The following is a 24,522-nucleotide window of genomic DNA, read 5'->3' on the forward strand; positions in this document are numbered from 1 at the left end:
CTCTTTTATTGTCAGGGAGAAACTCGATAAAGGATGTGAGCTGATCAAATATGTGATGTGTATATTTGGTGAGCAGTGTTGAATAGTTAGAAATTCTGAGCTGGAGGGTGACTGATGATGAATATGCCTTTCTGCCCATCAGGTCTAATCTCTTGAAGTCCTGATCATAAGGAACTGTAAGGGCAGCCTGCTGTTTTTCTCTCTGGTTTACAGCATCTACCACCAGAGAATTTAAGGTGGAAGAATGGGAAGTCAGCAGTTTATTGTCCCGGTAGGAAAATTAGGATTTATAATTACCACAGTTCCCTGTAAACTGAATGCTTGGGTGGCCACCCAGAAGAGATTCAAATGCTGCCAGCATTTACAATGCCCACAGCATGTTTCTACTGTTGGTGCACATCTGTACATGCCTTGGTGCACATAACAAAATTTATTCCACCCACGGATAAAAAAAATAGAGGGAACACTGGCTCAACCCTATCAGTGGTGGTGATGGAACATCTGCTGCCACAAGTGGCACTGGAGTGTTGGATTGTTGATCTTAATTTTGCCAGAAGGGAGAGAGCCTCTATTTTTCAAGATTAGATTATGCAGTAGTAAAATCACCTGATACATAGTACAGCCTGCACTAGTACCCTTAATTTTCTGAGTGTGGACAATGGCAGAAAGATTAACATAATATAAGCAAGAATAAAAAATACTACTGTGAACAAATCAAGATGCCAAATTGCACTGAACAAGTGGGCAACTGCAATGGTATTTTCTGTTCTTAGAATGGTGATGAATCATCAACACATTTTGTACTCAAGGATTCTGGTTATCATTCATAATACATTAAACTTAACCAAGCCTTGCAATATCCAAAGTTGCACTTGAGAACCTGCATTGTTTAAGAGGTAGCCTTGCTATTTCAAGTCTATTTGTGTTTTAATGTTAAATTGGAAAGTCACAAGTACTTTCCCTTGAAATAATACATCTGAATCATCCTAGAACACCATTTAAAATCTTTATAGCTTGTTCTGTAACTATTGCAAACGTTAATATTCTTAATTTCATAACTCTACCCTATACACACTTACGCTTACACTCAGACTACGTCTACACCACAGGTATTTGTCGGCAGAGAGTATGCTAATGAAGCACCATTCGCATTTGTCACACTGTCATTTGCACATCTCTGCTGATGCTTTTTGTGCAAGAGGTTTTTGTGCAAAGCCAAGCAACATAGATGGGTCCATTTTGTGCAAATAAAAACTTTTGTGCAAGATCCCTTATTCCCCCAAAAAAGGGTTTTTTTGCGCAAAATGGACCCATCTACACTGCTTGGTTTTCTGCAAAAATCTCTTGCGCAGAAAGCATCGACAGAGATATGCAAATGGCAGCATGACAAATGCTAATGAGCACTTCAATAGCATACTCTGCTGACAAATACCTGCAGTGTAGACATAGTCTCAGTGTTGCCAAAGGCCACAAGAGCATTACCTCATGAGTAAAATGACAGCTAAAACTAATTGCTAAAAACAGTAGCCTCTGTTGAATAAGTTCTTTTACAACAGAGTAAAAGCTTTAAGACAACTTTGTAAAAGATAGTTTTAACTTCAGATATGTCCTTTTTGCTTCTTTATGAAGAAAAGATTTTAAGGTTTTCCTTCAAGAGCAAGTTGTGGTTTTTTGTTTTTTCCTTAACCCCCAAGAAATAGTTGGAAGATCAAGTCTGGTGTTTCCTGGCCTTCTTGGAAGACATCTTAGAATCTCTGGTTTACAGTGGAATTTCATATCTTTATTCAGTATTTTTCATAATGATGCTTAGGAGAAACTGAGTGGGCTACAGACTGACTTTATCAATTACTACCTCACATTTCAGCTCTATTTTTTTTTTAAAAGTCTCTCTAAATTATCAGAAGCTTCAGGGAGTAGCTGAGTTAGACTGTACAGGATAAACATAAATTTTGATTGGAAAGACAGTAGGGTCTGAGTGTCACTAATGTAGAGACCTTTACATCTGCAGATCGCTTAAAACAATAGCTCGGAGATGTGAACTGACCCATTCATTTCAGTGGGTTCTAACTTAGGTGACAACTATTTAACTTTCACAATAGCACTCTTCATTATTTCACTGCCCCAAGCATACAAGAAAGTGAGGAAATGCTATATTATGAAGACCAGCACTAGAGCTTCCCAACACTGAGGAAAGAAGAACTACCTGAGAGGAATCAGGGGAAGAGAGGTGAGGCGTATAAATTAAGAACACATGGCACAATTACTGGAGGGTAAGGTGGGTTGATTGAGTTGCCCTTCAGGAAAACAAAACTAGCTTTCAACGGTCTAAAAAACACTCCTTTAATGGAAAGGATGGGGGCATTGACTTTTTAAGGAAGGTACCACTTCTCCCAAATGTTCGCTAGACACTGGAGTTAAATGTTAAAAAAAATCAAATAAAAAATGTAAGTTTTAAACAGCCCGCCTGACATAAAATCAATTTCCAGTCTCTTGTGATACAATAATTTCATTAGTCCTTCAACCATCTAGTCTTTCAAGGTAGACAAGACCTGAATATAAAAAAAGAATTATGTAGTCACTCTCTATTGTACTTTTTCTTTACAAAATATACACACCTAAATACTTATCTTTACAGTGTACAAAGAAAGTTCACAAAGCAAAGGAGTGAGGCACTCTTTGTAAGAAATCTTCTCCCTTTGTAAGAAATCTTTACTCCCTTATATTGTAGAAGACTGAACCATAGTTCAATGTAAATTCTAGCAACACGCAGAGGAACAGAACAAATTGTCATAAGCTATTTCCGTACAGATTTTGAAAGAACTGGCCACAACTAACAAAAGACAAGCAGCCATCTTACCAGCCTGTTTATGCGAACAAATTCTTCCGGGGTTTTGGCCCATGGTGGAAGTTCAACATCAGAAACCACCGTACCATCATCCATCACACCTAGATTATAATTGTTGAGGTTGACAAACATCTCTGGGAGATAATAAAATTCTGGAATCAGCTCCTGTATGCAAAGGAAAAACAATATAATGTTATAAATTCTAACATACAACACACCTAATTACATAAAGAATCCATGAGTGCAATAAGTAGAATATTAAACACTCACAGGGAGAAATTCTCTCTTACTCTTTCACAAACATTTAAAGATTCTTCAGATTTGGAAAGCACTGATCGTTCTCTTACCAAATGGAAGGGAGCATTTTTCAGCAAATATTTTACAGTGTATTTTGTTTACTAAAATCATATATAAATTATTTTTATTACAGGTTTATCTAGCAAATATTCAGAGACAAATCTTTTAAAAATGGTTTAGATGATGAACAAATTAAGACCTCATGGCGCAAACAAATTTTGGCTGACCATGAGGCAAAATTACTCAAGTTTCATACCACTTATTTAAAAGAATAACTATTAACCATACAAAAAGTAATCATAACATTGCTATAAATATTATAATGTTGCAAAACAGTAATAAATAAGGCTATTTGTCTGTCACAGGTATTTTTAGTCAAAGTCACAGACAGGATGCCAGCATTAAAGAAAAACTCATGGAAGCCCAGGACTTATCCCTGGCTTTGAGTAAAAATACCCAGGGGAGGGTGCAGATGGGGGACAAAGCACTTCTGGGGCTTGCAGCTGTTCTAGCTCCACCAGCTGCTCCTGTGACAGGAGCTGTCTACTACTGCTCCAGAGGGGCAGACTCAACCCTGGCTGGTGAGCACAGGTCTGGTGGCTGTGGGGCTGGCCACTGGCCAGCTATTCCAGAAGCCACTGTTTTGAGGCTAACAGCTGCTCCCCTACCCTTCCTCAGAAGAAATTCCAGAAAGTCATGGAATCTGACCTCTGTGACAGAATTGTAGCCTTAGAAATAATCCCATTCACTCACACATACTGTCTGCAGCATTCACCATTTGGACTGAAATTACTCATGTTTGGTTCCTGCTCAAAAGTAAATTTTCTATAAAATTTGAAATTTGTTGGGTTATGAAAAATTAAAACTAGCATCGGGTCCCTCTATCTTTCTTCCGTTTTGAAATCCTGCTAACTCAATTCTAGAAAAAAACAGTCTCCAACCAAAGGTGACAAGTCAAAAAGTCTGTTAAGTATTCCACCACCCCAGAACAACTCAACTGGTGGTGACCACATCTTGAACATTCGAGAAAAATTCTGCAATAAGCTCCATGCAGACAGGCCCCAGCACTCATCTGAAGCCCTATCAACATCAAAGAGCTTGAAGGAGGTCTGACTCCTTGGATCTTATTAAAAGACTGAAACAAGCAATTTTATCATTGTCTAGATCTATTCCAAATAAGATTAGGACACATTTGATTAACACAGCAGTGGCCTATCTACACTAGTGTTCTCACCAGCAAAGCTAAAACCAGTAGGACATTTAAAAAAAAAATCAGCAGTGTACACGCAGCCAATGAAGGTGGAATATTTAAGCTTACCTGGAATATTTTTAGTATTAACAAGTCCAACTTTTAAAAAATTGAAATAAATTTAAAGCAGACAATGGAACATTAAGGATTAAGCAGTTAAAGACATAACGTCAGGAAAAATTAAGTTTCAACAGTATGGTTCTTTATTGCAAATGTTAGCATTTACGCCAGTAAAAAGTATTACCTCACCCACTTTGCTTCTCTAATATCCTTGGAGTTACACAGTTACAACACTATAACAAACCTATTGCATATATGAAATATATTTTCCATTTTTAATTAAATGTGTAACTTAATATATTGCAATCCATTTGGTAATACACACACACACACACACACACACACACACACACACCCACACCCACACCCAACCTAGTGTAGAATGTATGCAATGTGGTCTAGTTGTTGTTGCCATTAGAACTGTAATTTGTTTTCTGTTTCCAGGCTTTTGTAATTTTAACTGGGCAATCTAAACATTACATTGTTGAGAAAATGCCTATGTAGAAGTTACGGATATTATTGCCTTTGATATATTTTAAAGACTTTTTTAAAATGGGATATTAACATTCAGCCTTAGGAAAAAAGCAAGTAAAGGTAATAATTTGATAGACTGAGCTGCTAAATTGGAGAATTTCCTTCTCAGAATGGAACAGATCAATATTTGTAATTGCTTCAGGAAATTAATTTCATAGCAAACAACTAGTGTAAAATTGGTCTTTCATTGAACAAGTGCAAACAGCATGTCACTTAACAAGCAGAAAAATACTGGCTGTTCTCTTGGCTATTATGTGCAGTGGGCCTGTGTAGAGCTATGTCAGAGGCCCAAGTATATCAGATTTGAAATCCAGTCTTGACATGGGTCAATGGATCACTGGTCTCCCAGATACCTCCTCAGGGCTAACGATGGCAGAGCAGTTTTCCAAATGGTTGAGTGCAATAGGGAGGTCATCAGATTGTGGACAAGGTCAGTCTGAAGTAGCCAGAGCAAAGACAGGAAAAATCTAGCAGGAATTGTGCTATTATCACCTCCATTCCTGTGTGAAACACTGCATGACTTTGAATTGTACAACTTTTTGTTTCCAGTCACCTTAATTAACTAAGCAGGGTAAAAATGAGTTTGTATACCAAACGCTTGACAGGTACCTAATAATAAGAGGTTTGCAACCAGTTAAATGGACAAATAAGGAAGGGAGTTCTGGCAAAGTTAAATAAAACAGATCTAATATCAAAGTTTCAGCAATTTTCATTACTTTACATCTGTGCTGTAGTCTTAAAGGCTACTATTAATTCAATAGCAGAGAAATACAGCAACTTACACTACAAATATTAGCTCATAGTATGATGCTGAATATTTTAAACATCAGCTCATCACATATGTTACTGATGACCTTTTTAATGTATAAGAACTACTCATTTAATTCTTGCAAGATCAAAAAATATTTGGCTTTGTAGAATACACATGGCTTTTTAGAATACACATGGCTTTACATTATGTAGAAATACTATGTTGGAAGGTAACAACTTAAAAACAAATACAAATGTTAAATTTCTCAAGTAAAATTTTTTACGGAACTTAGTGCTGTCGAATAATTGAAGATAACTCATTAATGTGATTTTAAAAATGAATTGTGATTCACAGTTTTAACCACACTATTAAACAAAATACTGATTGAAATGTTCAAATGTTTTTCTACATTTTCAAATATACTAATTTCAATTAGAACACAATACAAAATGTACAGCATTCACTATATATTTCAAATATTTGCACTGCAAATATGATAAACAAAATAAATTGTGTTTTTCTATTCACCTCCTACTAGTATCATAGTGCAATCTCTTTATCACGAAATCTCAATTTATAAATTTAGATTGTTGTTACATAATTGCACTCAAAAACAAACCCTTATAAAACTTTAGAGACTTCAAGCCCACTCAGTCTCACGTCTAGTTCAGCCAATGTCTAAGGGTATATCTATGCTACAGAGGAAGATTGAAGCTGCCGGTGCTTTGGATTGTTATTTAGCAGAACCCATCAGCCTGTCTTTTGGAATGGTGACTGAAGCATGAAAAAACATATTAATCTTTAGTGCATTAGGCACATAAATATCTTGCAATGTCAGCTATATCAATGCCATGCAAGCACATGTTTACAGTATCACCTGAAACTGAGAACAAGAAGTGGGCAACAGTAAAACAGCAAAAGTAAGCAAACTTGTTTATCTAAGCAATTGGCTGAACAAGAAGTAGGACTGAACACTGTACAGTTTGTATTCTGTATTGAAATTGAAATCAATATATTTGAAAGTGTGGAAAACATCCAAAATATGTATATAGAAGGAATTCTATTATAGTGTAGCATCATGATTATTTTTTAATTGCTTGACTACCTTAATAGAAATTATTTCAAAATTTCAATAACTAGTTTTCAGGATGAAGTCTCCCAGGGGTAGCTGTGTTAGTCTGTAACTTTAAAAATGAGTAGTCTTGTGGCACCTTAGAGTACAACTACACAGCAGTGTTATTTCAGGATAACTGGCGTTATTTTGAAATTATGTAGTTCACGTCCATACACGAGCAAATAACGTCAAAATGTTAAGCTGAAGGACTTCTTACTCTGACTCCTGTAATCCTCATTGTACAAGAAGTAAGAGGAAGAGTAGTCTATTTTGAAATAAGTGCTGTATAGACGTGCCCAAATTCTAAATAAGCTATTTCAACTTAAGGTGCGCAACTGACGTGGCTCAAGTTGTACAGCTTATTTCAAGTTCAGCACTGCTGTGTATATATACCCTCAGAGACTAGCAAAAATATACAGGTAGTACAGCTTTTGTGGGCAAAACCCATTCCTTCAGATAAGCTTGAGTGGAGAAAAAAGGAAAACAGTTTTCAGGAAGATCTCTACTGGTTCATAGTAAAACTTAAATATCAGGGGTCTGATCCTGTTGATCTGATCAACTGTTGTCATTTACACAGAGGCTAAGTGAGTGAAAAGTAAGCTGTAAACTTCCATTCTGATTTGGTAGTACTTTAAACCCGTTTTACAGTCACTTTCTACTAGTATAAGAGACACACAATGCATGACAGCAGAGAATCTGGCATCTTTGCACCTAAAGACAATTTAAATTGAGTCATGTTAAAGGATAATATTCCAAGATTACATCCTTATCACACTTATAAATCTTTATACTTCTGATGATGTCCCCTCTTAGAGAGCTCAATATTTTAAATTAAATTATTTGTTCTGCATCTAGAAGCCTATCCCAGGGGCATTTTACTTGACCATAATTGTTTCCTTCTGACTGCAAGCAAGTTAAAAGAAATTGTTTATGCTACTTTTTTTTCTTAAAAGGATCACAGCATGGACCACATTACCCGGATCTAGCAACTGCTTACTCATGAGAGTAGTTCTACTGACAGCAATAAGACTACTCATGGGATCAAAGTTAACACACACACGAGTGACTGGGACCTAAACCTGGCTCCTCCCACACTAACCTTTAAATAGCATTTTATTTATCTTTCGAATGAAAATTACTGTAGAGTTGTCTGATGCTTCTTTTGTTTGTAAGGTTTCATAAGGAATTGCAAAATTGTCTATTTTCATGTGATCATCCTAAACATTCATATTGAAAATCACTGGAAGCATTTTCCTTATTAAAGAACTTCCATGAATTAGAAATAAAACAGTGACATTTTTTACTGAAAATCAACACTCTTTCATTCAGTACTATCTTGTTCCTTTTGTAGTATTATTGATGACATTGAACTTCTGAGAAAGTCAGGTGTTACTTAATAGGAGTGATGTGATGGAATCTAGCACATAGTATTTAAATAGGCTTTCTATGATAGACTTCAGATGTTAGGGCTTACTGTGTCAGGAATTTTCATTGGAATGATTTCCTAATTCTCATAGACTCAGACTCATAGACTTTAAGGTCAGAAGGGATGATTATGATCATCTAGTCTGACCCCCTGCACAGTGCAGACCACAAAATCTCACCGCCTCCTAGAAAAATCCTCTCACCTATATCTCAGCTATTGAAGCCTTCAAATACTTTGAAGACCCCAAGATGCAGAGAATCCTCCAGCTGTGATCTGTACCCCATGCTACAGAGGAAGGCGAAAAACCTCCAGGGCCTCTGCCAATCTACCCTGGAGGAAAATTCCTTCCGGACCCCAAATATGGCGATCAGCTAAAACCTGAGCATATGGGCAAGACTCACCAGCCGGACACCCAGAAAGTTCTCTAGTAATTCCTATCATCCCTCCATTGATCTATTTCCCACTGATAATGAATGGTCAATTAGTTACCGAGATCATGTTATCTCAAACCATCCCCTTCATAAACCCATCTAGTTTAATCTTGAAGCTAGATAGATCATATAATTCCATATATGTTAGGGAATGAAACCTATTTTAACTATCTTTTCCCAAATGGATAACACTGATTTCAAAGGAATCTTGCTTTTTAAAATGTTGTTATTATGAACCAGCATCAATGAGGATTATCAGACAAGTGCTGGGAATTGTTTTAACATATGCTACAGTGTGCAGAAACACACAGAGACGTACAGAATGCAATCTGTTAAGTCTCCCAGAAGCCCTGCTATATTTTCGCCTTGATTTCTAGATGATAGAATAGTGTATTTTGAAAGAGAAACAGATTAGCTGTAGAGGTATTCAGAATCAGTGAGTCAATACTCAGTGAGAAAATTTTTCAGAAGAAATCAAATTTGGGACTTAATCTATATCACAATCTCTTTAAGCAATTAAAGGTCTCACAATCACCTGCCAAAAATGCACTAATAAAAGCTACAAAAAGATCACATCTAGTTCTGAACTCACATTGCCATGATTTGTTTCCTTTGCTAAAGAACCTAAATGGTACAGTTAGTACAAATGGTTAAATGCCACTGAAGAAGCATTACACAAAACATCTGTTTCTGCCATATCAATTGGCACTCTAGCCTCTAAGTACCCACAGCATCAGATCTTCTCTGTTAGACACCAAAGAATCATAGAAATGTAGAATGAGAATGGCTCTCAAGAAGTCATCTAGTCCAGGGGTTTTCAAATTTGAGTTGCAGGCTCACCCAAATAAGTTCCTAGTGGACTGTGAGATGCATTGTTTATCTAAGCTGCAAGGGTCCATTGCCTATGAACGCTTAGATAAAGAAAGTGTCTCGTGGATTTGGCAGTGGTTTACCCAGGTGGGCCCGCAACCTATCCTTGAAAGCCACCAATAGTTCATCCCTCCACACAGAGACAGGAGCAAGTATGTCAAGATTAACTGTTCTCAACCTTGCGTATCTCAAGTTTAACCTCACATAAAACCTACTTGCTTACAAAATCAGATACAAAAATACTCCCTTGTGTTACAGCACACTATTACTGACAATTGCTTCCTTTCTCATTTTTACACTACAATTACAAAATACATTGATTGGTGTATAAATATTGTACTTACAGTCCACTGTGATACTTGAGTGTATTTTTCACTTGTGAGCTTTGTCTCAAGCCCGAGCCCCAGGCGGCAAGACTGAAACATGCAACTTAGCTTTGTGGGACCCTCTCTGGCATGAGGCCCTAGGCAAATGCCCTGCTTGCCATCCCTTACTGCCAGCCCTGCACTTCTGGTCCTCCTAAACCCATCCTGTGACAACCCCTCCTCTCTCCTCCCTGGCTGCAATCCCCAGGTTGAGAAACACTGATCTAGATGAGTTGAGTATGCCCTGGAATATCTCTGGGTATCCCAGAGGCGTGTGAACGCTTGGTTGAATACCCACAGCACACAAGCCGATTTTCATTGGCATGTGGAGCAGGAGCTCAGCCCCTCTCCCCGTGCAGAGGGGAGCTCATGCTGCGGCTCCAGCCTCAACTGAACATCTGCAGGCTGAAGCAACAGCCCTGGCTTCCTGCTGTGGCGGAGGAGGCATGTGCACACATCCCTGGAACTACCCCTGCCCAGACTGGACATACAGCTCCCAGGAGCTAAGGGATTAACCCTTCCTCCCTGCCCCCACCCCCCCATGATATAGGCTCTGCTTCCTGCTTCAGGATGGGGCAAGACTGGGTGGTCGGTCAGGACGTGGCGTGCCAGGGCGCGAGGTGTGCCACGCTGCTCCCCGCGGGTTATGTGACGGGATGGGGAGCCCCATTCCCCAGCACTCCGCTGTGCCTGACCTGGCTTGAGCCTGTCCTGGGCAGTCTGGGCAGGGAAAAGACTTTGCCCCTCCCCCGCCTCAGCACTGCTCCTGGGGGGGAGGGGCTGTGAGTCCCTGTCCTGCTGGTGAATGTGCTGGGGGCATAGAAATGTGGGGGCAGAAGGATGGGTGAAGGAGGATGTGGGGGTAGGATGGGAGGGGGCAGGGGTTTCACTGAGGGGCATGGGGCGATGCAGGGGACCAAGCTGGAGGGGAGGGGGATCATGGGGCTGAGTGGAGCAAGGCTGACGCAGAGGGAAGATGTGGGGGGATACAATTTTACTTTGCAGAAACTGCACTTTGCTTAACTTCCCCACTTTTTTGCCTCCTTCCCTGACTAGCTATTTGGCTGCATTCTCACCCTCTCACCTTTTCTGAATTACTCCCCCAACTCCCTCTTGCCCCCAAACACCCTCTCGTACCACCCTCCACACCCTCTCCTGCTGCCAAACTCCCTTCCAGACCCTGATCTCCTCACCCCCTCCTACACCCCACCTCTGCCCAGATCTCACATCCCTCTCTGGCAGCCCCATCCTGCTCCCTGAACCCCTCATTTTTGTTCCCCAAGCTTAAGGGGCCCACAAAATCCACTAATTCTGGAACCACAGAAAAGAAAATCTGGACTCTGAGAAGTCCTGAACCTCAGTCCTCTCTGTCCCTTCCCTTCACCCCATGTGATTGGAGTGCAAGAGAAGTGAGATGTCTCAGTTGGGGGCCACATCAGTGAGGGTTGGGAACTTGGGGGGGGGAGGAGAGTTCTTTTGGTTCTTACTTGTGTGGTCCCCAACTGAGTTTTCTGTGGGTCAGTGGCCTCTGACCCAAAAAAGGCTCCCCACTCCTGCCATAAATAAAAGAAATCATTGAAACCTTTTGTATTGGACATACTGTTTTACTTTATTTAAAAATAAATTTGAAAAACTAACATGAGAAAGTTAAAACACTTAATTTGTTTAATAATTTAAATTCAACTGTTCTCCCCAGGTGCAGCACTAGTAAAATGGCTTGGGAATAATTATGTAATTAATGGTGAGTTTCCATTAGCACCTGGTAGTCCACGGAAAGGTTTGTATTGACTAAAGTGGTCTACAGGGTATCTGGTAGAGACACGCCCTTCTCTCCCTCTTCCAGAGAGCAGCGCAGCCCAGGGCAGGAGGCTTAAATATTGGCACAACAAAAAAAGGTATGGGAAGGTTGCTGACCCCTGGCCTAGACCAGTATTTCTCAACCAGTGATACGAGTTCCCTTAGAGGTACTCAAGAGAAGTCTGGGGAGTACATCAACACAACTGAAATTCAGAGAAAACTGAATTTTTGTTTTAAGTTTTACAGTGCTTTATTATTTTTGTACTTTTTACACCCAAAAATTTCATCACCCATCAGCTATGATTAAATTGTTTAAACAGATGGGTTGCAATGGTAGAAAAAAAATGTGTGTGTCTGAAAACTGAAGGTACTGGGGGCACTTATAATGTGTTTTTTTTTTTAAAGGGGTACGTTATTAAAAAAAAAGGTTGAGAAACACTGGCCTAGACTATCCCTGATAGGTGTTAATCTAACCCAGGGTCGGCAACCTTTTCAAACCAAAGAGCCAAACTACGACAAACTTCAGAACAATTGGTAAACAAAGAGCCGAATAAGAATGGCTAGTTGCATGACTGAAGACATACAACTTAATATTATTGATAACTGACAATGATTAATAGTAGCATAAATGAAACGCTGTACTCATTGACTTTATTTAATGGGCCTTCTGCTCCTCTATCTTCTCACCCATTTCTTTGAAGGTTACATCATTAACTGATCAAATCCAGCTTCAGGCACACATTCAGACTGCTTTCTGTCAATCTTATGGCAGGGGGCTGGGGATGTCAGGGTGCAGGAGTCTGGGTTGGGGTGTATAAGGGGCTCAGGGCAGGGGCTCAGGTGTATGATGGGCTCGGTGTGGGGTATGCAAGAGTGTTATGGCAGGGGGCTGGGGATGTGGGAGTACAGGAGTCTGAGGTTATGGGGGGGCTCAGATGTATGATGGGCTCAGGTTTGGTGAGGGGGGGGGGTGCAGGAGTGTTATAACGCATCAGCCAGTGGGGGCTGGGACCCAATTGGACACCTGTTTCCCAAGCTTAATATTTTACTTTATTTAAAAATGATGTCCAACACAAAAGGTTTCAACATTGTCTTTATTTATGGCAAGAGTGGAGAACCTTTTTTGGGTTGGGGGCCACTGGCCCACAGAAAAATCAGCTGGGGAAAAGCAAAAAAAACTTCCCACCCTTACTAATGTGGACTCCAACAGAAACACCTCACTCCCCATCATGGGGGGAGGGGAAGGAGAAAGGGCAGGGAGGACTGAAGGTCAAGGCCTAAGGCCAGATGTACTCTTCTGGAGTTCCAGGGTTAGTGGGGGTTAAGTGTATAGGACAGGGCTGCCAGTGAATGGGATAGGGATGGGGGTGCAGGATCTGGGCTGGGATTAAGGTGTAAGGTCTGTGTGAAAGGTAGGGTGCAGGACCTAGCAGGGAGTAGGGTGTCTGGCTGGGGGGACAGACAGGAGTGGGCTGGGGGCACACTGTCTAGCCAGGGGGCAGGAGTGGGCTGCAGGCAAGGTGTTTGGCCAGTGGTAGTGAGTGAGGGGATTCGGAGTCTGGCCATAAAGGCTGGGGAGGCCACTAACTTGCTTTTATGCTGGGTGTAACATGGCCTCCGGCTGCTCATATGCACCAGAGGGAAGCCGCCAGGCATGAGTCGCATGTCTCCAGTAAGTGTCTTCCGGGGAAAGAAATGGCAGCGCACATGGAGCTATTTTTGGTTCCTGGTTTCTCGCAGGCCAAGGGGGAAAAAAAGACCAACACATGGAGGAGACATTTTTCACTTCACTTGTTTCCTAGACACCAGATTCTGTGGGGAGAATCTGCCCACGCCTCCCTGCAGGAAATTGGCACTGGCATTCCAGTTTTGTGGGGGGCCTTAAGGCTGTAGCACCAGTGCTGGCTCTTGCTGCAGGGGGAGGTAGGCAGGACTGAGCTGAGGCTCCAGAAGAGCCATAATTGGCTCCATAATGAGACACATTTGGCTCACTGCCAACGCCTAGTCTAACCTGTTCTTAAAAATCTTCGATTGACGGGGACCCCACAACCTCGGTACTTAACTACCCTGATAGCTATAAAGTCTTTTGTAACATCTAACCTAAATGTCCCTTGCTGCAGATTAAGGCCATTGCTTTTTGTCCTACCTTAAGAGAACAAGAAGAACAATTATTGATGACAGTTTCTTTAGAGCAGTTCTTAAATACCAGAAACACTTATCAGGTCACCTATTAGTATTTTTCTCTCAGGACTAAATATACCAGGTTCTTTTTAACTTTTTCTTTATAGCTCAGATGTTCTAAGCTTCTCTCTCTGTTGTGGCTCTCCTCTATACTCTCTCCAATTTGTCCACATCTTTCTTAATGTGTGGGACCCAACCTCCAGCTGAGACTTCACCAGTGGTGAGTACAGCAAAACAATTACCTCCTGTCTCTTACACACTACACTTCTGTTAATACAGCCCAGAATAACAGAAGCCTTTTCCATAACTACAAAATGCTACTGACTCGTATTCCATTTGCAATAGAGTATAATCCCAGGATCCTTTTTCAGCAGTGCTACTGCTTAGCCAGTTATTCCTCATTTTGTTGTCGTGGATTTGATGTTTTTCTTTCAAAGCATAGTACCTTGCACTTCACTGAATTTCATTTTGTTGATTTCAGATCAATTCCCTGATTTGCAAAGTTGTTTTAAATTCTAACCCTCTCATTCAAATATTTGGGACTCCCTGTCAGTCTGGTGTCATTTGCAAATTTTATAAATATATTCTCCAGTCCGTTAATGAAAATATTGACCGGGACAGACCCATGTAGAATCCAACTAAGTACATCCTCCCTGTTAGACAACAAATCATTAATACTACTTTTAGTATGGTTTTCCAACTAGTTGTGCATCTAAGTTTCAGTAATTTAATCTAAACCATATTTCCTTAGTTTCAGGGATAGCTGAGTTAGTCTGTACAAGAAAGAACTTAAAAAAAACCCAAATAGTCTGGTAGCACTTTAAAGACTAACAAAACATGTAGATGGTATCATGAGCTATTGTGGGCACAGCCCACTTCTTCAGATTTCCCTAGTTTGCTTATAAGAATGACTGTGTCAAATGCCTTATTAAAATTAAGATATAGTGTATCTACTTTTTTGCCATCTCTTAGGCTGTCACCCTGACCATAAGGAACTTAAGTTGGTCTGGCATGATTTATTCTTGACATAATCTTGGATGTTACTTACTACCTTATTATCTCTCACGTGCTTATAAATTATTACATTTGTTCCTATATCTTTCCAGGTATTAAAGTTAAAGTTAGATTGATTGGTCAGTAATTTTCCTGGTTCCCTTTTTAAAATAAGGATTATGTTTGCCCTTCTTCAGTGTTCTTAAACCTTATGCATCCTCCTTGACTTCTCAAAAATAATCACTAATGGTTCTTCTTGGAACCCTGTTAAAATACTAATCATCCCAATATCCTCTGGCAAAAAGTTCCACAGATTGACTATGCATAATGTGAAGAAATAATTCCTTTTATTTGTTTTAAACCTGCTACCTATTAATTTCATTTGGTGACCCCCTAGTTCTTGTGATATAGGAGCAAGTAAATAACTTTTCCTTATATACTTTCTTCACAGTCATGATTCAATCATACCCCTGCTTAGCCTTCTCTTTTCTAAGCTGAGAAGTCCCAGTCTTATTAATCTCTCCTCATATGGCAGCTATTCTACGTCCCTAATAATTTCTATTGCCTTTTTCTGAACTCCCTAAAAATTACAGTTTTCTGATTGAGACTGTAGGCTTTTACTTCTGGGGCATATCACTTCAGCACTATAAAGACCTTGATAGAACTGCTGGGGGCTGAGCAAAAGCCAAGATGAAACGAGAGAACTTAACTTTAGTCCGGATATACATTTTCAGAAGTATGCTACCTTGGTACTTTATAATGTGAGGTAAAGCGATTTCTCCAAGTTTTCAGAGTAAGTGACCTCCATCTAAGCTACGAAATGTTTACAGCTCCCATCCCTCACCTCCAAGATTAAATTAACCACAAATGAGAAAAAATTGTCATCATAATCATATCAGAATAATAGCTAATTATGAAGTTTGGAAAAGTAAATTTTTATGACAGCAGAAACCCCAAATTATTAAAAACCAAACAATTCATTGTAAGGAATAAGGCTGTTTGCTACTGGAAGATATTCCCCATGACTCTTAAAAGCACAAAATATACAATTTAAAATTATTTTAAAATCAGCAGCAGATTGTGACACAAAGATATGATGACAAAGGTAAGGTAAGAACTTTGAACACTTCTACAAATAAAGCTAAATGGCACTCCTATAGTGATTTAAACGAGGCAGACATTAGCTATCTAGAGAAATTAAGTAGCAGGATCTTGTTGCTACATAAATTTGTCTTGCAATGGCCCAGTGCTTCTAAGTGAATATCATATTAGATAAAGGGGCTATTAATCCATCTCTTTCTCCTTTTTGCGTTATCAGAAAGATAATCCCACACAAAGGTAAATCCTTATGGTTCCCACACAGCTCTTCAGTTCCCTCATAGCACAGAACAAGAACAAACAAAGCCAGGTTTCCTTTCTGCACTTGGGAAGACCAATTTCTACATTGGCTGACAGATGTGCCTCCCTGTTGTGCATAAACAGAACATATTTCATTCTGCCTCTAGAGAAGAGTTCAGCTCATTTAGGTGCCCAAAGATTTCAGTAAATTAGGTTAAGCTTGCCACCCACGATGGATTATTAAAGGCCTTAGCAAATAGAGACTGAATTGCAACGTGGAAGGTTTCATATCTTCAGCTGAAAGCATTTCAAAGACACTATATGATATGGTTTTGCATCCATGTAAAACCATTTTGTACTTTCTTTCTGAACCGCCACTGGAGTAATGTGCCATTGTCCTTTTCATGAAATCATAAAGCACTTTTCACCCCTGGCTCTCTAAGCACTCTAAAAGGATTATCACTATCTTCTTTGTACAATTGGGAAACTGAAGCAATGAGGTGAAAGCAGCTTGCTCAATGGTAACACATTGTAATAGCAAAGCTGTGAATAATAAACCTGGGTCTTCTGATTTCTTGTATGGCACCCAGCAGAACATGTACTGGCTATTATCTTGGTCATTCACAGGGAATGAACCCATTCCCCCAAAACTAAGCCATGAGCTTAAGAAAAAGGAGTATGTCCCCAAGTCAGCAGCTGTAATGGACTGAGGCCTTGCCTATATTTACAGCACTGCAATGGCCACTGCTGTAGCACTTAGTAAAAACTCTATCTCCTCTGACCTCAGCAGAGCTTCTCCCATTGATACAGGACTGACTACACAGGGGATTCAGTGGATATGATTTGTTGCTCAGGATTTTCCAAACCCTGAGCGCCGTGGTTATAGTGACTGTCGGTAGCATACCAAGTCTTAGTCCCTACGCTTTTTTGACAGAGAGAGATGCATATCACACATTCAAGAGAGAGTTATACAAACTCTACCAGATACTGAACTGCCTATGCAAGACCAGCAACCAAGTCTTGGTAGCGCCCATGGAGCTTCATGATTATAACCAACACATCCAGCGTTGTAGTTTGGTTACATGTTTTCTATGTGTTTGGCTACTTGCACTTTGTCTAGCATAATGACTGTTTTGCATACAATGCATCTAGGCACATATGCAGATGCCAATTTAATACTGTTATTTATAGAAGTTCTAGCAACTTGCTGAGGATGTGCATTTTTTGGTACAGACTTCTCTCCTCCCCACTCCACCTCCCAAAATGTAAATTTTTCACAACCTTTGAAGATCTACAGTTTGAGAAACCCTGCTCTGGAGGTCTTTAATTGCAGGAACCTTGGAAGTTCTCATTTCATTATTTCAAGTAAGACTATAGCTATAAAACGTCACCTACTCATAGTCAGAGTTAGAAGTTGTGAGAGAAAGTGTGACAAAATATTTCTAAATCTAGAGCGTTTGATAAACCCTGCCATAAGGAACCTCCACAGACTCAGCGTGACAGTGAATTGCAGATTTGCTGCTGTAATTTCAACAAACATGACATTTTCACTTGCTGAGAGGCTGATAAAGCTGACGGTCAGAAGCAAAAAGGTGTCTGCTGCATAGTCCTTTCTTTTCTTTGCAAATGAGGCACTCTTCCTATGTGGCTCATAGACCTTGCAGGAACTTAAGATTCTTCAGCAACTTTTGCAAGCTGCTGACCTGAAGTTCAAATTTTTTTACTATGGTGAAAGCTCACATTCAAAACTGGGGATTCAAGTAGGTTTTCCTTGTCACCTTCCCTCCCCAAATTTTGTATATGAGAGAGAAATTTTACCTGATAAAACGTGAGTGGAGACTAAGATATGGGGCCTTACCGTATTTCTAATGATTAGCCCCTACATTTTATTTTTAACTCCAGAACACTAATAGTAAAAGTTCCTATTAATTTTCAGCCTCCTCTTATGCTTCCTGACCTACTGAAAAAACCTGTTGCCCACTAGGGACATTCCTGACAAGATGAAAAACTATTTTAAATATCATTTGGGCTTTATGCCCCCTTAAAAAACGTATATCCATTTTCCTGCACCAATTTACCTAGTGATCATGCTTAAGAGCCTAAGGCACCCCAGTTACACCTGGTGAGTAATATTGTCCTAAAGCAGAGGGACTTCCCAGATTCAGACTACCACTGGCCTAAACCATGCAATGCTCATCAGTTTAAACTTGCAGCTAGCTCACCAAGAAGGTATTTCTGTTCATGAGCGTTAAACTGCCTCCAGTCTGATTCAGTAGAATGATACAGGATGAGTGAATGTCCTTCATATGATTCAAAAATACTCTGACACCAAATAAAATAATCCAGACACCCAGTGCCATCACGATCTTACTTTGCTTTTCTGTGCTATGACACAGAAGGTAACAAGTTTGGCTTCCATTTAATCCCCCTCCCAACCTGGGACACTGGAGTAGGACAGGTAGTTCAGTCTTTCCACAAAGACTTGGGATTCCCCAAATTTTATACATGAATATACAATAGATGGGGTTTTCATATATTTTCCTCCTAGTACTCCACAACATGCATGCTGCTCACCAAAGTTCAGGGGTTTTAACTAACAATGCGTCAAAACTCCATGACTCCATGTAATAAATAAAATGCTCATCCAGAAAACCAATTTAAAGGAAGTGCACATAGAACAATAATAATCGTTATTATCTGTATTGTAGTAGTCCCTGAAAGCCCAAGTTGTGAATCAGGATTCTATTTTGCCAGGCACTATACAAAACCAGAACAAAGACTGTTCTCGCTTCAAAGATCTTATACTTACAGTCCAATCACCATTGTGGAGTAACCACTTTAAAACCAAATTTAGCTGTGTTTAATAAACACAAATCAATGTGGTTTAAAAATAATTAATAAAAATTCATATTATCTTTCAGTCTTCAACTACTGGAATTCAGTGTTGTATAATATATAAAACTCAGGAAGTTTGGTCAATCCAATTATCTCTTTCACTCTCCACAGGTAACAGCAGATCAAGCACTGATTATCAAACAGACTGACATTGCATTGTGCAATTGTAATGCAATTCCAGATCAAGACCATTTTGCTTCCTAAAGATTGCAGGACTATCCTTATTTACTATTTCATACAACAGCTCAAAATGATCTGTACTGACAGCCTAAGCGTAGTTAACGGAGTCAAAGTTCATGTCTGTCCAATACTTTAAAGGTAGTTTTACAAAATTAAATATATTTGTATTCATCAGAACAGAACACTCAGTTCTGGATAAAAAACATATGGTCAGCATTTATAAAAGCATCAGTGCGGAGCTGATAAGTAAATAACAATGACAGACCAGCTAGGCATTTGCAGTTTGCACTTTCTTCCAATTTACCAACTAAGTACAGTATTCATTTGCATTGCTTAAAGAGATAGGTAAAGAAGAGCTAGGTAACAAGGTTTAATGCAAAATTTGAAAGGTTCAGCCAAAGGTTATACTGCAATGTAAGATTAGTCTGATGCTTTGATCACAAATCCCAAAGCTTTCATGGCATAATGACAAGGATTGGTTGTGACCACACATATGCTTTAGCTTTCTTTATTGCGGTGGGATATCAACTGACACAAATTGCACCAAAGCTAGCCTGTATAATTTTTTTTGTGATGTAACTTTCAATACCTCCAAACAAAATACTAAGACTACCAAATTACATTAGAGCAACAGATCAAAATAGTTTGATTCCAATGAATTATTCATATTTATTTTCATAAGGAAACCAACACAATTCTCTCTCTCAACTTTCTATTTGATGGCTCTAAATGTTCATTAACTTCTCAACCAGGATGAAGAGCAAACCTCTTATTTTTTTGTTCTCTGTGATTTACATAAACATATTATGTGGAGTTCTCCTTTAAGAACTCCACAATACATCATCAATCTGTGCTACAAGGTGCTGCGCTTGGGAAGAATGGATGTCATGCTCTTGCCTCATGACATAATTTATTGTGAGAATAGAAAACTAACAAAATGAAGTAATTTGGCTTTCCAACATTGCTTACAATTCCCAGAGTTTTTTTCCCTCACTCCCTCCAGATCATTGTCTTGAACCAGGGATTCCTGGCTGAAGAATCTTTATTCCCTGCTTCACTCATAGGCCATCTGCTTGGGAGCATTTAGCCCTAAATCCACAAAAGGATTTAGGTGTCTGCCTGCTCCTTTAGGCACTGAAATACCACATATAGGTCCTCAAAATACCCATTCAGATGCTACTACTTAAACCTTTAGGCACCTACATTCCCTAGGCACCTACGTTCCAACTGGTAAAGTCCCTTTCGGGTTCCACAATTCTGGCGGTGGGCATGCACAATGCCACATCTATCTTGATGTCCAGTGCCTAGCTCGTGACTATGGCCAGTGGAAGCCACAAACTGAGCATTCCCCTAACTCTCTCACCTGTGGGGTCCAATGCAGTAGGCACACTCAGAACATGCCTACTGGATCAGGCTCCACGCACAACTCAACCCGAGGTTATCTCCTGCAGCAGCAGTACCACTTTGTATGAATACTTATAAGTTCAATGGAACAAGAATTTGAAGGTGTGTGTGGGGGGGGAGAGGGGGTCTCACATTCCAGGGGAGTGTTCCAACCAGGGGGTTACAGAGTCAGCCACTTACTTATTTTTCTCAGTGAGTGTTTATTTATAAAAAGTGGAAACGCTTCAACAGCAAAGACAGTCTCCACCTGCCTGCTTGAGAATACCTCACAGCCCAGTGGTTAAGTCACAGTCCTGGAAGGCAGAAGAATTTGCTTAAGTCCATATGCTGTATCAGAAAGAGTGGGGACTTTAACCTGGCTCCCCCACATCCTGGGTGAATGCTTGAACCATTAGACAACTGGGCAAAAGAACCTTTCCTCCTCTGCAGTGTTTTATGAGAAATGACTAACCTGGTTTAGATGCCTATCTCCAGGAGGGGAGTCCCAAGGGGAAGTAAGTACTTCAGCAACTAACTTCCTTTTGTTATGCCCCATTTCTTCCTATTAGCTAGGATAGGTAGCTCCACACTCCTCATGTTGGCATTTTTGGGCACCTAACACTTCCTATGCATTGTATAAGCAGCTTGGGTGCCTAACTCCAGGTAATTAATTCCACTAAGCAGCAGGTCACCAAAATATTGGTATTGCAATGCTCTTAAGTCTTTTGTATAGATCTGGTCTTTAGCATCTGTTCCCACAGCATGGCATGCTACAGAGACTACCTGCTTTCCTGAAATTTACCTGTTCATATTAGCTCTAGCTGGCCTTTATATGGACTCTTCAGGTTACCACCTGACCTAGTGCCCCACGGCCTCAGAAAAAAGTCACAATTTACCCATTACAGATTGGGCTGTGCCCATTTCACAATAAAGGGGCCAAATACCTTATGACAAGTATACAAGAAATTTTTAAATCTAAAGAGGAAATATGAAAAATATTCTAGATTAAGTCTGGGCTTAGCCTTTGACTCCTGTAAATTATTTCACACACAAAGTAGTGAAAGTAATGACTATCCGAAGCTTTACAAACAAGCTTCACAAACAATTTCACACATAGTAAAATGTAACCTACAAAAAGGAAGAACAATTAAGAACTGCTGTAATATATTTAAATGTGCACAAGCCAATCACATTAAGTGCCCTGGGCATCATATATTGTTTGTGAAACTGTTTTTTGCATGCTGTCCTCAGAAAGCACAAAGTTCATTGGAAAAATATACATTTTGGAGCTACTGAAAAGCATATTAAATATTGCAAAACATTTTCTATAGGAGCTGGGGCAAGAGCACAATGTAGGTTGCTATATGAAGCTACATGGAGCAATTCTGCATGGCCAATATCGCCACTTACTTTGTAGCTCTTGATTTAAATTATTTAAATTTAAATTATTCATTACTTCAGTTTCATACAATTTGCACACAGGTATAATAATGGAAATAGTTCCTAAGAGAATATGGCATTTTCAATGTGCCATTTCCACTCTGATATTATGTTACCATGGGATTGTTAGAAGAACATAGATATACAATTATTTGGTGCCTACATTATAGCACATGACAATGTCTCTCTACTAAGAACACTACCTATTCAGATTTTAAAAAAAATACTGAAAAAAGGTGGAACCACTCCTTATGTAAATTGTTCTGTTAAACAAATCACCTTAAGAAATAAAAATCTCAACACTTCCAGCAGCTAAGCATCTCAGAAGGGGTTCATAGAACCGTAATTAATCAGGCCCATGAGGAAAAATTAAGAACGCTAAAAATGAATAGCTGAGCTAAAAAAGAACAAGAGGGTCTCAAATCTCCGAGGTCCCATCTGCTGCAGGACATGGCCTCAGGGATTACTGGGGGCACGGGAGGGCTGGTGCAGAGCAGCAGAAATAGCAAGGGATGGGCTATTATAATGGAAGAAGGTGGGGCAATGGCAGGAAGAGGCAGGACTTAGGGGACATGAATGCATGTCTCCCCCAGCCCACCAGGATTCCTAGGCCGGACTGTGCAACTGCTGTGGCAGGGGACGGCCTGCAGGCTGGGAGATTAAGACTTCTGATCTAAAAACATATGAAGATTATTATTATTTGAATTATTTAAGCACCACTGGCCCCAACCAAAGTCAACTCCCCAGCGTGGTAGGCACTAGGGATGTTAAGGAACTAGTTGACTAGTCCCTTCCTCCTTCCCCCCCTTGCTGCCTCTATCAGATAGAGGCAGCAAAGTGGTGATGGGGGGAGAAATGAGGGTACTTCAAAGCAGCAGCACCGCTGATCCTGGGGCTCCATGTGGCGCTGCCCCTTAGAAACATTGCTGCACCGCCCTATCAACTAATCGAATCGAAAATGCAAAAATGCATCAACTATTCGATTAGTGAATTACATGATATTTAACATCCTTAGTAGGCACTGTAACCTGTAAGTATACAAAGTTGCTTCCTACAAGCATATCGATAAACTATAGGTATAAGGCAGTAATACAAGGAAACTGCAGCATAAGAATATGAGACCTATAAGCTTCAGTATCAGTTAGTTAACCAGAAGTGAGTTTAGGTCACAAGTTACCATAACATATAATGCTGTGATAAAGTGTGCTTAAAATGTTGACAGACAACTGCAAGAAATCAGTCCATTCTAGTTTGTGTATTCAGGATAGGAACATCAGCAATGTTCAGCTGGAGGATTGCTATAATAACCAACTGACATATAAGCTAATAAATTTGAAGTCTTTAATATACTAAGCTATAGGATACAGCCACCCCAACATTATCAGAGTGAGGAAGTTGAGATACGGACAGAGGCAGATATCTTTAAGAATATTTGTGGCAGCTCTAAAACCATGAAACAGGATTAACCACAGCCTAGACCATAGTGATCTTTTGGAGTGCCTGCGAGAGAACAGAACATTTGTGGACCATCAGCTGTCTCATCACCTTTGGTTCGCTAAAAGAATGGTGTGCTAGTACACTGTTATGATGCTGGAATGTTACAATGGTATTCATATTATTGCTGCCAACTTCAAGTTGGAGCATTTGTGTGTTTAGCAATTTGCGTTAACAGAACTATTGCAAGAAGGTTTTTTCTAAGTGTGAGTATTGCCACTATGTATGTGATTTTTCAGAGGCTTATAATTGGGTCAAATTTGGGGGAAATTTTCGTGGTAATGGCAAAAGGTCTCTGACAAAGTCCCTGTTCCAAAGGAAAGGGGCTTTAGAGATTAGAGCACTTTAAAAAAAGGCACTACATTTGTTTTAAAAGGGAAAAACAATTTTTTCCCTTTTACTGTTCTCTGAAATGGCTCTATTATTTTGGCTGCAATGTTCCTAAAAAAAAAATTTCCAATGGAGGCAGGTACCCAGAGTGGAAAATTTCAACCCAAAGCATTAAAGCAGTGGTCGCCAACCTTATGGGGCTGCCGGGTGCCCGGGGCGGGGCTGCGCACGCGCCTGGGGACGGGGCCACCCATATGCTGCGTGCCCAAAGCTGGCACCACCCATGCGCCGCACTCCTGGGGCTGGCGCTGCAACTGTGCTGCATGCCCAGGAGTGGGGCCGCCCATACGCCATGTGCCCGGGGCCGGAACAGCCCATGTTGGGGACCTGGGCACCACGTTGGGGACCACTACATTAAAGTTTGGCAAAGCTATAAGGAACAGAAAACAAAGACTAAAATTGAAGTGTCAAGCAACCTTAGTAGATAAAATTACCAATCCTGTCTACAAAAAAAAAAAAAAAAAAAAGTAAACATGATTGCAAGGTTGT

At 40.1% G+C, this 24,522-nt stretch overlaps 1 protein-coding gene across 8 annotated transcripts in view; it reads right to left on the reverse strand.

Annotated features, from left to right (window-relative positions):
• Positions 1 to 24,522, reverse strand: part of LRBA (LPS responsive beige-like anchor protein) — a 559,238-nt gene that overhangs the window by 126,606 nt on the left and 408,110 nt on the right. For all 8 annotated transcript variants that reach the window (XM_075930022.1, XM_075930023.1, XM_075930019.1 and 5 more), the window contains one exon: positions 2,858 to 3,010. In XM_075930022.1, coding sequence (XP_075786137.1) covers positions 2,858 to 3,010 — 153 coding nt within the window. The remainder of the gene's footprint in view (positions 1 to 2,857; positions 3,011 to 24,522) is intronic.

The sequence above is a fragment of the Pelodiscus sinensis genome, chromosome 5 (assembly GCF_049634645.1).
Source record: "Pelodiscus sinensis isolate JC-2024 chromosome 5, ASM4963464v1, whole genome shotgun sequence".
Taxonomy (NCBI): Eukaryota; Metazoa; Chordata; order Testudines; family Trionychidae; genus Pelodiscus; species Pelodiscus sinensis.